The following is a 15,112-nucleotide window of genomic DNA, read 5'->3' on the forward strand; positions in this document are numbered from 1 at the left end:
CAAATATATGTTGGTTTATTCTCCCAGCTCCTTGGTCATGACAGGCTTTTCTGTACCTTTGTAATGTATTTTTATGTTTCTATAACAGCATTTCAATTAAAGGTAAGTTTCTCTCTCATCTCCTTTCCTAGAGCACCTACTGTTTGACAGAAGTTATTCTTTCTGTTTCTTTTCCGCTCTTCATTTTTCAGAGTCAGACATTTGGTACAAATTAAGGTCTGAATAAATGGATGCAATTATTTATAAATTAATTTAAGATGGCTACCTTGCATAGTAGAGTAGTTTAGATTTGGCATTGTATACAATATGAGATTTCTTGAAGAAATATGAAAGACTAGGTCCTTAAATTAATGAATTAAAGCTAATGAGATGGAAATTGATAGAAGTCAACTTTGAGGAAATCCTTTTTTGAGAGTATAAGTTGAGCATGAGAGAATTTGATAGCATTAGAGTACTTAAGGTTCCGGTTTCCAGTCTCAGAGTTTGAGTAACTGGAACCAATGAACCTTTACAAAAGGATCACAAAGTTGCTGCAGAAAAGAAACAAGCCCTTTAAATAATCAGGCAGTGAAAAGAAATGCTTTAAAGTCATCTTCCTTTTGTTTTATTTCTTGGCTTTTTAGAAAAATGCATAAATGGAAGATTCATCTTCAGTGACAATTATTCATTCATATAAATATCTAATGATCATGTTATTATTAATGTTGTCAATATCTTTTTCCAAATTATACACCCAAAGTGATAAATTTGCCAACCACCTACTCTACTGAGGTGCCCATTATATTGGATTATTCTAGGATGTGCTTGAGAGAGGGTGGAAAACTGGGAGCCTGTTATGCTTTTTAGCTTTAAAGAATCACTCATTCACATTAAGACCAGAGATAATAAATCTGAAAATAAATACTTTTACAATGCCCAATTTGCTGGACCGGCAGGAGTTATTGAAGAACTTCCTGAATTTTATTGACACATGAAGAAATCAGCAAACATAAAAGCAAACCCATTATATCATTTTCCCATCAGAAATCACACTGAATAGTGAATTTCCAGTGATATTTTAATGAGCAGCAGCCTTAAGTTCAGACTGAATGCCAACCTGGAGAGACTCAGTGGACCTCACACAGCTCCAGGTTGATTTAGCTTTAAATAAGGATAATAGACAGGCAATAATATAGCTTTTATGGCAATAGCATAGTAGAAGTCTTATAACCTTTAGATATAATATCTTATGTCTTCTAAGTCATCTGCACTCAGTATGTGTTACCCACTTGCCACACATTTCTGAGGAATCTTCTTAAAATTTTTGTTGCACTAGCTTCTATAATATCTAGTGCATTAAAAATAGACATTAAAACACTATCACCAGAGCATATTTCATACAGTAAGAAGTTGGAATTCCCTCTACAAAGCAAATTAACAACCATAGATAGATTCACCCAAATGTTCTGACATTTCTTCAACATTTGAAAGACTATTTTTTTCCACTTATCATCTATTACTTCTGCCTTTTTATAAGTGTTGATAGAGACGTTGAACTGGGTATATTAGTTTACAGATGTAGATTCAATTCTTTCTCTGGCAAATCTTTCTACATAAGGATTACCTAGCTTGTAAGTTTTACGTTGCTTGTCCAAATAATCTTTCTGTCCTAGAGATCAATATGCACTCAAATTTCGTTTTTATCTAACTACATAAATGAATTTAAAAATCCTTATTACACAATAGAGCTGAGGCAGAGAGATGAAATATTTAACACAGCACACTTTAATACCACCATATTGTTTTCTCAATTTTCCTAGCAAAAAATAGACTTTTCCTATATATCATGCATTTTACATTATCAGAGTAGTCATTAGATACTCTTTCTCAGACAATTCTGCATCTGGTCTGATAGCATAACCATAAACCATCCCTTAGGAATAAACTTTCACTTGCAAAAGCTTCTGCATATGAATGCAGCACACCAGTCACTTTTCTTTTATAAAGCAATGCATTATTGATTCTTAGGCTGTCCAAACCTCACCAAAGGTACCATGAGGAAGATAAGTTTGTTTCCTAGTTCATAGAAGTATGACTGTGATAGAAGATTGATAATGCCTATACTTATAAGTGACATCTTGGTATAGTTTAGATTGTCCATAGTTCCCAGAGATATGTCCCTCCTGAATTGATCTTCTAGTATAGCCAACTAGAAACATTTAAATACATCAAAATTTATTATGATAATTGTTTCAGTAATCATTGATTACTCAGTAATCATTCCTGAATAATGCCAAGTTATTGAAAAAGAATGTTCCCTACTTTGTTTATTTGGGTTAATATGTTTGCCTAAAAGCCATCTCTAGTTGATTCAATAAACTAATTTCTTGAACTTAAAATCCCTCTTAGTATTTTATGTCCAGTGTTGATTAAGGTGACTTAAGGATTGTTCTGGTTTTGGTTTGGCTCTGTGTCCCCACACAAATCTCACCTTGAGTTGTGAACCTTAGTATTGCAGGAGGGGCCTAGTTGGAGGTAATTGGATCATGGAGGCAAATTTCTCCCATGCTGTTCTCATGATAGTGAGTGACTTCTCATGAGATCTGATGGTTTAAAAGTGTATGGCACTTCCCCTCTCGCTCTCTCTCTCTCCTGCTGCCATGGGAAAAAGGTGCTTCCTTATCCTTTGCCTTCTGTGATAATTGTAAGTTTCCTGAGACCTCCCAGTCATGCTTCCTGTTAATCCTGTGGAACTGTGAGTCAATTAAACCTCTTTTCTTCATAAATTACCCAGTCTGAGGTAGTTCTTTATAGCAGTGTGAAAATAGACTAATACATTTCATCTAAGTATATATGATATGGATATTATTAAATTATATTGTGTGTATACAGAAGTATTGTTTCTCCCAGAAGCTTGTAGATTAGGCATATTCTACTTCTAGGTGAAGTTCAACCTGAGTGTGCAAAAGGATCCTTGTAATTGCCCTTGAGAATTTCTAGGAACAAATCATCAGTGATATGGGATCACCATGTAACCTTACTATTCACCTTCTTGTTTACAATTCTGATTCCATAAACATTTGTTTATATTTCATCCAACTCTTAACCACATCTGGTGAGGCAAAAAAGAAAAATAGACTCTGGCATACTAGGAAACCACCAAAGAATACCTTAAGTGATGTCATTGTTACGCATAGCTATACATGTATAAGCTATGGCTGCTGCCAGCCACTGCGTTATCAGATAAGGTCAAAGTTAGACTTTAACTCAAGGCTTCAAATGTAAAATTAGGATAAGTATAACCAACAATAAAAGGCCCAAGTGATACAATCCTATCTCATATTCTGGCATGTCATAAGGAGACATTAACCCCAAATGATCCCAGTAGAGTTCTCAAGTATATCTTGTACCTTGATTTGTGCCACATCTGTGAAATTCTCCAACATTGGCTATTAATCATTACCACATCTGAAGGGAGCTGCTAAGAAGATTATACTGTTGCTATGAAATGTTCTCTCAGAGGAAAATATGAAGGTATCTTATTGTGAAATCTTTGTTTGCGTGTGGTCCATTCTATATTCCACAATTTCACCTTCTCTTCTATTTATTACTTTTCTTAACTCAGACAGCCTTTCATAGTTGGATTTGCTCATTAAATTCTGCTTTTCATCCATGGGTCTGGCTTTTGTTTGCTTGCCAGAGCTTTCACACGTGTCCATTCATAGGAGGAAGAAGTAGGTTTACAAAGGTAGCATGGAGTTCATGGAGCTGATAGTTAAGTCACTGAAAGCAGAGGAACATACAATGGTTTAAAAGAGAAATAAATAAACAAATAATCGAGACCTAAACTTTGTAAAGTGCAAAAAAGGCAGAAAGTTAGTCAAATGATGAAACAATACATGAACAAGTAGCCTGAATAGCATTCTATAATGTACCAGAAAAAAAAAAAATGGATAAAGATCATTCAAAGGATCAGATGTGTGGGTAGAATTTTATTTGTTATTTTCAATAACTTTATTAAGGTATAATTGACATGTCCTCATATATGTATGTTACCAAAACGTCAAGGGTTTTGTCTAGGTCCTGCTGCTTGCTTCACAAAATGCCAATTGCTGAGACAACAAATATTGCCAGAGAAGAAAGCTTTAATCAGCTGCTGCAGCTGAGGAGAACAGGAGATAAAGTCTCAAATCCATCTCCCCAAATGATTAAAATTAGAGGTTTATATAACAGGGAAAAATACATATGCAAAAACAAATATTAAGGAAAGGTGTAAGGAAGAGGAATTGGTAAACTGGAATCATGATCCGTGGATGAAAGGTCTGGCATCTCATTTTCTGGATACAGTTATCTGGTGAGTTTCAGTTCCTTGATTTCTAGGAGGGTTGAGGATTAGTTTCCCGAGGAAGAAACTCAGATGAGACAAATGAAAGTTTCAAGCTTCAAGACAGGGTGTGGTTGGGGGGTGGGGTGTCAATTTCTGTGTTTATCCAAAAAACAGTAAACATCAGTTCCAAGAAAGAGTTGGGCTGGTTTTAGTCAATTTAGATGGTAGTGCAACAATGACCACAATCTAGTACTATATATTTCTTTCTCTTCCAAAATTTCCATCACCCCAAAACTTTACTCATGACTGCCTGTAGTCAATACTCCCATTTCCAGCTCTAGACACCCTCTGTTTTGGTTTCTGCCTCTAAAAGTTTTCCTTGTCTCGGAATTAAAAAAATATGGAGTCCCATGGTTTGTATCTTTTACTTTTATTTTGCCTGGCTTTTTAAATAGCATAATGTTTATGTAGTTCATCTATGCTGTGGCATGAATCAACGCTATATATCCATTTATTTGAATTACTGAATAGAATCCATCATGTGAAAACACATTCTGCTTATCTGTTCACCAGTTGATGAGCCTTTCAGTTGTTTCCAGTTTAATATGACTGCGAATATTCTATACAAGTCTCTTTTTGGAAATATATACACACACACACACTCATATATGTATTTATTTTTGTGTTTGTTATATATAGACACCTAGTACAAAACGTGCTAAATTACATGGTAAATATACACTTTTTAAATAAACTGTCAAACTGCTTTTTAATAACAGTGGCCTGTACCATTTTATCACCCACTACATCCTCTCTGATAGTACTGTCAGTTCATTTGTTAATGCCATTATACAGATGCTTATTAGTATCTCGTTGTGATTTTAATTTGTGTTTCCTTAATGACAAATTAATTTGAGATACTCTCATGTGCTTATTAGCCATTTGTTGATCTTTGGTGAAATATCGATTCAAATCTTTCACTCATTTACAAAATTTGTGTTGTTTTCTTAGTACCGATTGGTAAGTATTCTCTATAAATCATAAATACAAGTCATTTGTCAGATATATGATCTGCAAATATTTTGCAAATACATAATCTGTATTTTATGTATCATGTTCTTATGTTTTTGGTAGAGAAAAGGCTTTTAATTTTGAGGAAGTTTAATTTTTTTTATTGTATCATATCATATTTTACTGTTATATTTAAGAAACCTTTGCCAACCAAATTCACAAAGATTTTCTCCTATATTCTACGAATATTCATAGTGTAGCTTTCACCTTTAAGTCTGTGATACATTTTGAGTTAATTTTACATATGCTGTGAGGTAAATATGTTCATTTTTGTTTTTACAGTATTTTCCCCTTGTCCTCAGTTTTGCTTTCCATGATTTCTGTTACTTTTGGTCAACTACACACTGAGAACATTAAATGGAAAATTCTAGAAATCAACAATTCCAAAGTTTTAAATTATGTTCTATTTTCAGTAGTGTGATGAAATCTTGAGGTGTACTACTCTGTCCCCAGCTGAGGGGCGTGAATCGTCCTTTTTTCCAGCATCTCCATGACATCTATACTCCCTGCCCATGAGTCACTTAGAAGCTATCTCTGTTAGATTACCTGTGGTGGTACCCTTCTTTTACATAACAATGATCCCAAAGCACAGGAGTAGTGATTCTGGCAATTCATATATATCAGAGAGAAGCTATAAAAGTACTTCCTTTAAGTGAAAAGGTGAAAGTTATCATATTAATAAAGAAAAAAATATTATATGCTGAGGTTGCTAATATCTATGAATATCTTTGAATCCTCTATCCATGAAATTTTGAAGAAGAAAAAACAAAGTAATGCTCATTTAAATATTTCCCTCAAATTGAGTCTGTCCTCTCTTGATGGAAATATTTACTAATTAATTTATCTGTATTTTTATTACTTATTGAGTAATTCAATATTATTTCTATACAGGGGCAACTCTACCACTTTCAAGCAATATCTTTGCCTATCATAATGAATAATTATATATTACATTATTGTATTAATGATTACATGATATCTCATACCAAGATCTCAAAGCACAATAATCCTAGAAAAATAATCAAAAAGCAAACCAAGAAGAGTAGTTAACAATAAAACTATTTTATACAATAGTTATGGTTCTTATGGTTGAAAGACATAATTTCAAAATAAATTAGCATTTAAAAATATGTTAATTTTTTATCTATCCGAAAGTGGTGAATTTGGCTTCAGGCATAAACAGAAACCATGTCATGAGTGATGTTTTCTGCTTATTTCTTGACATGTCTTCTTCTGTGTGGGTCTCAGTCTTAGGTACATCCAATGAAGACCAGAAAACCAGCAGAAACATCAGATATTAATTTAAGAGTTTAGTCCTAGAGGAAGAAAAAAACCACTCTTTTCCAGTAGTTCTAGGAGTCACCTTGACTATACCAATTTGAATAACTTGCCTTTTTTTTTGCCAAACAATTTCCAGGTAAGAGATGCCTATCACTGGAGCTAAGTGTCAGCTCCATCCAAACATGGACTGTGAAAAGAATTAGTTGCTCCCCAAAGGAAAATAAGGGACTTTTACTGGAAGCAAGAGCCTAGGATGTCCAAGAGGCAAAAACATCAAATCATCAACACATTCATGCATTATCAGTTAAGCCATAATTCACTTTTTTTTTTTTTTTTTTTTTTGAAATAGAGTCTCACTCTGTCACCCAGCCTGGAGTGCAGTAGCACAATCTCTGCTCACTGCAAGCTCCGCCTCCCAGGTTCACGCCATTCTCCTGCCTCAGTCTCCCGAATAGCTGGGTCTACAGGTGCCCGCCACCACACCCTGCTAATTTTTTTGTATTTTTAGTAGAGATGGGGTTTCACCATGTGAGCCAGGATGATGTCAAACTCCTGACCTCGTGATTTGCCCGCCTCGGCCTCCCAAAGTGTTGAGATTACAGGTGTGAGCCACTGCTCCGGGCCCATAATTCACTTATAATAAAAAATGTATTTATTCATATAAAATACCACATTTACACTCTTACATTACAATTTATATTCTTGTATATGGTTTATATCAATGGTGACTTTAATTCTGTGTGTCATTTTTGAGACTCCAATTTGAATGTTTTTGTTCAGCTTATGTACAATTCAATATTCTTTATATTTGTCCTTTTATATCAAGCTGTATTTTTTTTCTCAGAACCAGGAAAGAGCAATTGAAGAGAGTAGTAAACTGCAGCCAAAATTTAAAAGGAAACATTAGGAGAAACTTAGATTATTTTGTGGCAGCATGGGTGATTGACGGTGATATGGTTTGGCTGTGTCCCCACCCAAATCTCATCTTGAATTCCCACATGTTGTGGGAGGGACCATGTGGGAGGTAATTGAATCATGGGGGCAAGATTTTCCCTTGCAGTTCTCATGATAGTGAATAAGTCTCCCACGATCTGATAGTTTTAAAAATGGAAGTTTCCCTGCACAAGATCTTCTGTCTTATCCACTACCACCTTCTGCAATCATTGTGAGACCTCCCCGCCATATAGAACTGTAATTCCAATACCGGTTTCTTTTGTAAATTGCCCAGTCTCAGGTATGTCTGTATCAGCAACGTGAAAATTAAGTAATACAGTAGAGTGGGGCGATCCTGAAAATGTGGAAGCAATTTTAGAACTGGGTAACAGGCAGAGGTTGGAACAGTTTGGAGTGTCAGAAAAGGCAAGAAGATGTGGGAAATTTTAGAACTTCCTGGAGACTTGTCAAATGGCTTTGTCCAAAATACTGATAGCAGTATGGACAATAAAGTCCAGCCTGAGGTGGTCTCAGAGGGAGATGAGGAACTTTTTGGGAACTGGAGCAAAGGTGAATATTATTATGTTTTAGCAAAGACACTGGTGGCATTTTGCCCCTGCCCTAGAGATTTGTGGAACTTTGAACTTGAGAGAGATGATTTGGGGTATCTGGCAAAATAAATTTCTTAGCAGCAAAACATTCAGGAGGTGTCTTGGGTGCTGTTAAGTGCATTCAGTTTTATAATGGAAACAGAGCATAAAAGTTTGGAAAATTTGCAGCCTGACAACACAATATAAAAGAAAATCCCATTTTCTAAGGAGAAATTAAAGCCAACTACAAAAATTTGCATAAGTAACAAGAAGCTGAATGTTAATCCCCAAGACAATGGAGAAAATATCTCCAGGGTGTGTCAGAGATCTTCACAGCAGCCTTTCCCATCACAGGCCCAGAAACCTATGAGGAAAAAATGGTTTCATGGGCAGGCCCAGGGTCCCTGTTCTGTGTGTAGCCTAGGGACTTGGTGCCCTGTGTCCCAGACACTCCAGCTGTGGCTGAAAGGGTCCAACACAGAGCTCAGGCTGTGGCTTTAGAGGTTGCAAGCTCCAAGTCTCAGCAGCTTCCACATGGTATTGAGCCTGCAGGTGCACAGAAGTTAAGAATTGAGGTTTGGAAACCTCTGCCTAGATTTCAAAGGATGTATGGAAACACCTGGTTGCCCAGGAAAAAGTCTGCTGAAGGGTAGGGCCCTCCTGGAGAACCTCTGCTAGGGCAGTGCAGAAGGGAAAAGCGGGGTCAGAGTCCTCACACAGAGTCCCTACTGGGGCACTGACCAGTGGAACTGTGAGAAGACTGCCACTGTTCTCCAGAGCCCAGAATGCTAGATCCGCCTACAGCTTGTACTGTACACCTGCAAAAGCTGCAGACACTCAATGCCAGCCCGTAAACACAGTTGGGAGGGAGGCTGTCCACTGCAAAGCCAAAGGGACAGAGCTGCCCATGACAGTGGAAACCCAGCTCTTCCATCAGCATGATCTGGATGTGAGACATGAAGTCAAAGGAGATCATTTTGGAGCTTTAAGATTTGACTGCCTCACTGGATTTCGGACTTGCTTGGGGCCTGTAGTCCCTTTGTTTTGGCCAATTCCTCCCATTTGGAAAGGCTGTATTTACCCAATGCCTGTATCCCCATTGTATGTAGGAAGTAACTAACTTGCTTTTGATTTGACAGGCTCTTAGGTGGAAGGGACTTTTTACTGTGGACTTTTGAGTTAATGCTGAAATGAGTTAAGACTTTGGAGGACTGTTGAGAAAGCATGATTGGTTTTGAAATGTGGGAACATTAGATTTGGGAGGGGCCAGGGTTGGAATGATATGGTTTGGATGTAGTCCCACTCACATCGCATCTTGAATTCCTACGTATTGTGGGAGGGACCCAGTGGGAGGTAATTGAACCACTGGGGCAAGTCTTTCCTGTGCTGTTCTTGTGATAGTGAATACGTCTCACGAGATCTGATGGTTTTAAAAAGGGGAGCTTCCCTGCACAAGCTCTCTTCTCTTGTCTGCTGCCATGTAAGATGCACCTTTCACTTTCTGCCATGATTGTGAGGCTTCCTCACCCACGTGGAGTTCGAATAAACGTTCCCTTTGTAAATTGCCCCGTCTCAGGTATGTCTTTATTAGCAGCATGAAAACAGACTGATACATATGAGGACATTTGGAATATGCACATGTTGAAATACTGAGAGGAAGGAATTATGAAAGGGTAGGGCTAAAGTTCCTGAAAAGAACTATAAAACATCATGGAAAAGAAATAATAAAAAAAAAAGCTCACAATTTCTTACCATTTAGATATCACAATATTTCAATAAACACTTTAAAGTCATAGAATTGTTTTTACTTTCATCTGAAATTTGTAAGCAAAACATTGGCTTCCCCATGTACATAAATGCCCTTTTCTTTTAGGAAGCAGATTTCCCCACTAAATTAGAAATGAGCTTCATTTATTTCCATCTCATAGACACTATCTACTGGTCACAGAGTCATTGAACTATAATTGAATTAAATTCCTGCCATAGCTTAGCTCCAAAATTAGTATCGACAGCTCCATTCAACATCGTCTAATAGACTTCAGAAGGGGACATCTACTGTGTAATATCGTTGAGGTTTTGGATTTTTTTTTTTTTTTTTTTAAGTCTCACTCTGTCGCCAGGCTGGAGTGCAGTGGCACGATCTCAGCTCACTGCAACCTCCACCTCTCAAGTTCAAGCGATTCTCCTGCCAATGTTGAGGTTTCAACATTTTGTATGATGTACTCCATTTTGTATGATGTATCATTTTGTATGATAAATACAGAAAATACTGTTGATGTATGTAAAATGCTTCAAAAGGTCTTGAGTTTTCAGGATCTTACAAAGAAGACACTATTATGATTTGGGTACTCAGCTCATTTTTTCTGATGGTGGACTACCATTAATTTCCTTAAAATATCTTTGTTAGCCTACGTGCAAACAAATTATGTTGACTCATAACCCATTATTTTATTTAGTACAAAAATACTGAAAAATAGTGTTATTTAGCTAACTTAAACATAGAATCCTTGTTTTGTCTACTTGTTAAACTTTCTACCTCCTAATAATTTCTGCAGAGCTAATTGTGTTCCTTGAATACCTTAGCTCAACTGTGGTTGACTAGCTCTGCAACGTAGGGGCTGTTTCTGTCTCCTGTATTTTGTAGTATTACTTGGTATTTCTAGCATCTCCCAGGTGGGTACCTTCCTCAATGTAATTATCATCCAGCTTATACTCCCTTCCAACATCATTTATGAAAATGTTAAGTAAGTCCAGCTATAATGCTGACATCCCTGAGGCACACTCCTTAACACCTTTTCTTAACTTGATGCATTGCCATTTATCATTACATTCCTTTAGCCAATTTAAGTCCCAGGAAGAATGTTAATATTGAATCCAATTTGAGCTAAATTTTAATTAAGATTTCCTGAGACATTTTAGGTGATTTAAGTATAATCAAAATTGATATCTCCCCTGTTATCCCCATCCTCTAATTTTCTAATTTTATCTATACACAAAAGAGAATTAGTTTGTCTGGCTTGAATAGCTCTCTATAAATATATGCCATTCATTTTGACTGTTTCTGCAAATGTTTCTCCTTTGCCTTCAGGAGTATATCTGTCAGGCTTATACAAGTCCCATAATCATGTCATAAAATGCCTTTCCTTCTGGCAACCACATCTGTCCACCCCCAAATACCCAGTCTCAGGACTTAGTTGCATTAATGCCATTTCCTTTTTCATTCTCAATTATGTTTTGCTGCTATTTATGTGGACATTATCACTCTAAGCGTGACACATAATAAAAAATAGAATATGCATAATATAACCCCTTCAGCATAGTGCAGTGTATAAAGTACTTTGTTTACATTTATTGAGGATATTAAGCATGAACTTTTGAATGGGAAATTAATTAACATGGTGTTCCTGAAATTGAATTCCAGTTTCAAGGTAAATGTGCATGTTTACATTTGATCAAGGAAGGTATGTCAGCATCTTCACCGTATTTTCAAAGGAGTCTGCAAACTATAAAAACTACTACTTTTAGAAGTAATGTACTGAAAATATAAATATAAATAAATAAAACATTTCTACATGTTAATTTACTACAATTACATGTGTTTTCTTCATTCCACAGAAAACTTTTAATTATATTCCCTCGTATAAATTGAGACCACTTTTTCTTCATTCTTCACATTTTGTATGATAAATACAGAAAATACTGTTGATGTATGTAAAATACTTACTATAAGATTTCCTGCTATAATCCCTTTATATCCTTTTACTCTTTTAATTTATATTTATCAGCAAGTCAAGAAGCCACCTTTAATATAATAAATCACTGTTGCTTTAATGTTGCTTGATGAAGTTAATCATTTTTATCTTTTCATATATAATAACCCAAATAAAGTCTTTTAGATACCAGTTGCTTCAAAATGATTATAGATATATGTAAATTTGTTATACAGATGTCTACATGCTTAATTTCAAGGGCTCCGAATAGACTTCCTTTCCTCAAAGAAACATTTATTGGACTACGTTACCCTTGATATTCTTATAATGGGAGATGCATTTGTTTGATTGTTGACACGTTAATACTCTATGACTTATCAGTCCTTTATAAATCAGGGGGTGCAAGTTAAGAATCTTTCCTAGAGCAATTGCAAACAAAAAGGACACAAAGACGAGAGTCTCTGGGAGGAGACTCTAGGAGGAGGAGAACACGATGGAAGGAAAAATGAGAGTAAAAGGAAGGTTGGGAGAAAGAAAGGCAGACCATGCCTATTTCATTTTTTCCAGGTTCAGTCTGTTTTAATAAGAGTTTATGTGTCAAGAACGCAAGGTAAGACGGAAAAAAAATAAATTTCCTATAGGGATATTAGATTTTCTGTTAGGGCTTTCCTCTTTTTCCCTTTGTTAAATTAAAATAAAGATAAGTCTTCAAGATCCAAAGTTTATTTCTTATCGCCCTAAGAGAGAAAAAAAAAAAATCAGTCTTATTCTTGTGATTTCTTCAGTATTGTAACAAGACACAGTAGCCTCAGTTTAAAACAAAACAAAACAAAACAAAACAAAACCCACAAGAGTATATATATCAAGCAAACTTCCTTCTGTTTTTTTCTTTGAAAGCCAGCTCCTTTTGCTGGGGGAATAAATGACATGGTGGTGAAAAGTTGTGTCCTAAGTGGATTTATGTTGTGATTTTCAATTCCAGCTCACTGCAGTTGACGCAGACGAGGGGTCAAATGGGGAGATCACATATGAAATCCTTGTTGGGGCTCAGGGAGACTTCATCATCAATAAAACAACAGGACTTATCACCATCGCTCCGGGGGTGGAAATGATAGTCGGGCGGACTTACGCACTCACCGTCCAAGCAGCGGATAATGCTCCTCCTGCAGAGAGAAGGTAATTTATATTAGAACCAATGCAGTGTTTTCATCGGGCCGTTTAACCCTGTAATTAAATTTAAGAACCACGGCAAGTATTCTTTTATCCTATAAACATCTAAATTAGATCAGAAAAACAGAGAGACCAGAGTCTCAGGAACAGCATGCATAGACTGATTTGGTTAAATTGTGGGAAAAGGACAGTATCTGAGGCATATTTCAAATTTATTATGGAAAAGTAAGGCTGCAGACAGACAGAGAAAGGCTCTTGTCTTCAAAGAAATTAACATATGTGTCAGTGGCATGTAGTGTTTCAGGGTTTCAAAGTAACTTCTGAGTATATGGGTAATTATTAGTTATGTAAAATAATATATATATTTAAATATGTATATACACACAAAGACACGCACACAGACACACACACACACACACACACACACACACAGAGTGAGCTAAAAGATTTCCTGCTATTACAATTGCATCTTCCTAGTCTCCCACCTGAGAAATCCCTTTTGTTAATTTATTATTTATTTCCAGATTTTCAGTATCATTCCAAGAAAATATGAATAAATATTAATATACTCCTTCATTTTGCTGGGTTTTTTTCCCATTCACAATGAATGTATCCTGGGATCCTCTCCATGTAAATACTAGATAAATCCTTCAAATTATTTTTTTCACAGTTAATGTAATATTCCTTAATAAGTATAAAACTGTGGAAGAAGTCTATTATTGATAAATTTTTCAATTTATCCTCTTTTACTGACAATGGAGAAATATTTAACACTGAACATGCATCAGTTTGAATGTGTGCAAATGTATCATTTTTTATATTGGTATGTTAAGCCCAGATTACAATTATTCTGCATTTTCTACTAGTGTTTATGTGAATTCATATTGTATATTTAAATCCTTATTGTATTTGGGGTGTATCCTAGTACACAGTAGGAGGTATTAATGCAGTCATAGTTTTTTCCAGTCAAATACTCTGTGATATTTTTCCAGTCAAATACATTGTGATATTCATCCAAAGATGAACAACATTGGATACTTCATCTTTTCCTCACAAATTTGAGATGTTGCATTTATTATATCATATATTTTCTTATGTATTTTGATTTTGATCTAAATGTTCTATTCAATTCTATTATTTATATTTTATGAGCTATTACCACACAATTTTAATGATTAAGGTTATCTAGTATGCTCTATCCTCTGGTGCTACTAACTTACCTCAATGCTGTTTTCCCTCCAAAATGTTCCTTCTCCTTCTGTTAAGTTTTCTCTTTGACTTTAAATAAGCTAGTTCAGTGTTTTTGTTGTTTTTGTTAACTGTGTTTTTATTAGGAGCACAGGAGATTTATAAATTACTTAGAAATATATTATATGTGTTTGATGTTGAATCTTTCTATCCAAGAACATTTTGCATTTGCATTTTTGCATTTGTCCATGCATTTTTTGTGTTTTTAGCAGGCTTTTTCTCTTTTTATGTAAGTTCTGTACATTTCTTGCTTGATCTGTTTCTACATCTTTTGTTTTAATTGCAAATAAGCTTTTTTTCACCCCTAGCCAAGGTCTAACTCTTTCTCTCAGGCTAGAGTATAGTGGCATAATCCCAGCTAACTGAAGCCTCAAACTCTGGGCTCATGCAATCCGCCCACCTCAGCCTCCCTAGTAGTGGGGACTACAGGTTCAGGCCACCAGTCCGAGCTAATTAAAAACAAATTTGTAGAATCAGAATTTTGCTATGTTGCCCAGGCTCGTCTCAAGCTCTTGGCCTCTACTGATCCTCCCACTTCGGCCTCCCAAAGTGCTGGGATTACTGGCATCAGCCACAATGCCTGGCCTCCATTTTCTTTCTTTACTTTCATTTCCTAGTATACTTTCAATAAAAATGCTTATTTCATTTGTGACTTGAATGAGACTGCCTCAGTGTTACCCCATTAGTTTGGTCTATGGTTTTAAAAACTATTAATAATACATTAAGAAAATACTCATCTATTTCTATTTTATTGACTGTTTAAAATAGTAATGGTACTTTTCTCAGATAAAATAAATAGCTAT

At 35.7% G+C, this 15,112-nt stretch overlaps 1 protein-coding gene across 16 annotated transcripts in view; it reads left to right on the plus strand.

Annotated features, from left to right (window-relative positions):
• PCDH15 (protocadherin related 15) overlaps positions 1–15,112 on the plus strand; it is a 1,849,154-nt gene that overhangs the window by 1,488,616 nt on the left and 345,426 nt on the right. For all 16 annotated transcript variants that reach the window (XM_033215155.1, XM_033215225.1, XM_033215195.1 and 13 more), the window contains one exon: positions 12,874–13,067. In XM_033215155.1, the coding sequence (XP_033071046.1) occupies positions 12,874–13,067 (194 nt within the window). The remainder of the gene's footprint in view (positions 1–12,873; positions 13,068–15,112) is intronic.

Source organism: Trachypithecus francoisi, unplaced genomic scaffold (assembly GCF_009764315.1).
Source record: "Trachypithecus francoisi isolate TF-2019V2 unplaced genomic scaffold, Tfra_2.0 Contig00586, whole genome shotgun sequence".
NCBI lineage: Eukaryota > Metazoa > Chordata > Mammalia > Primates > Cercopithecidae > Trachypithecus > Trachypithecus francoisi.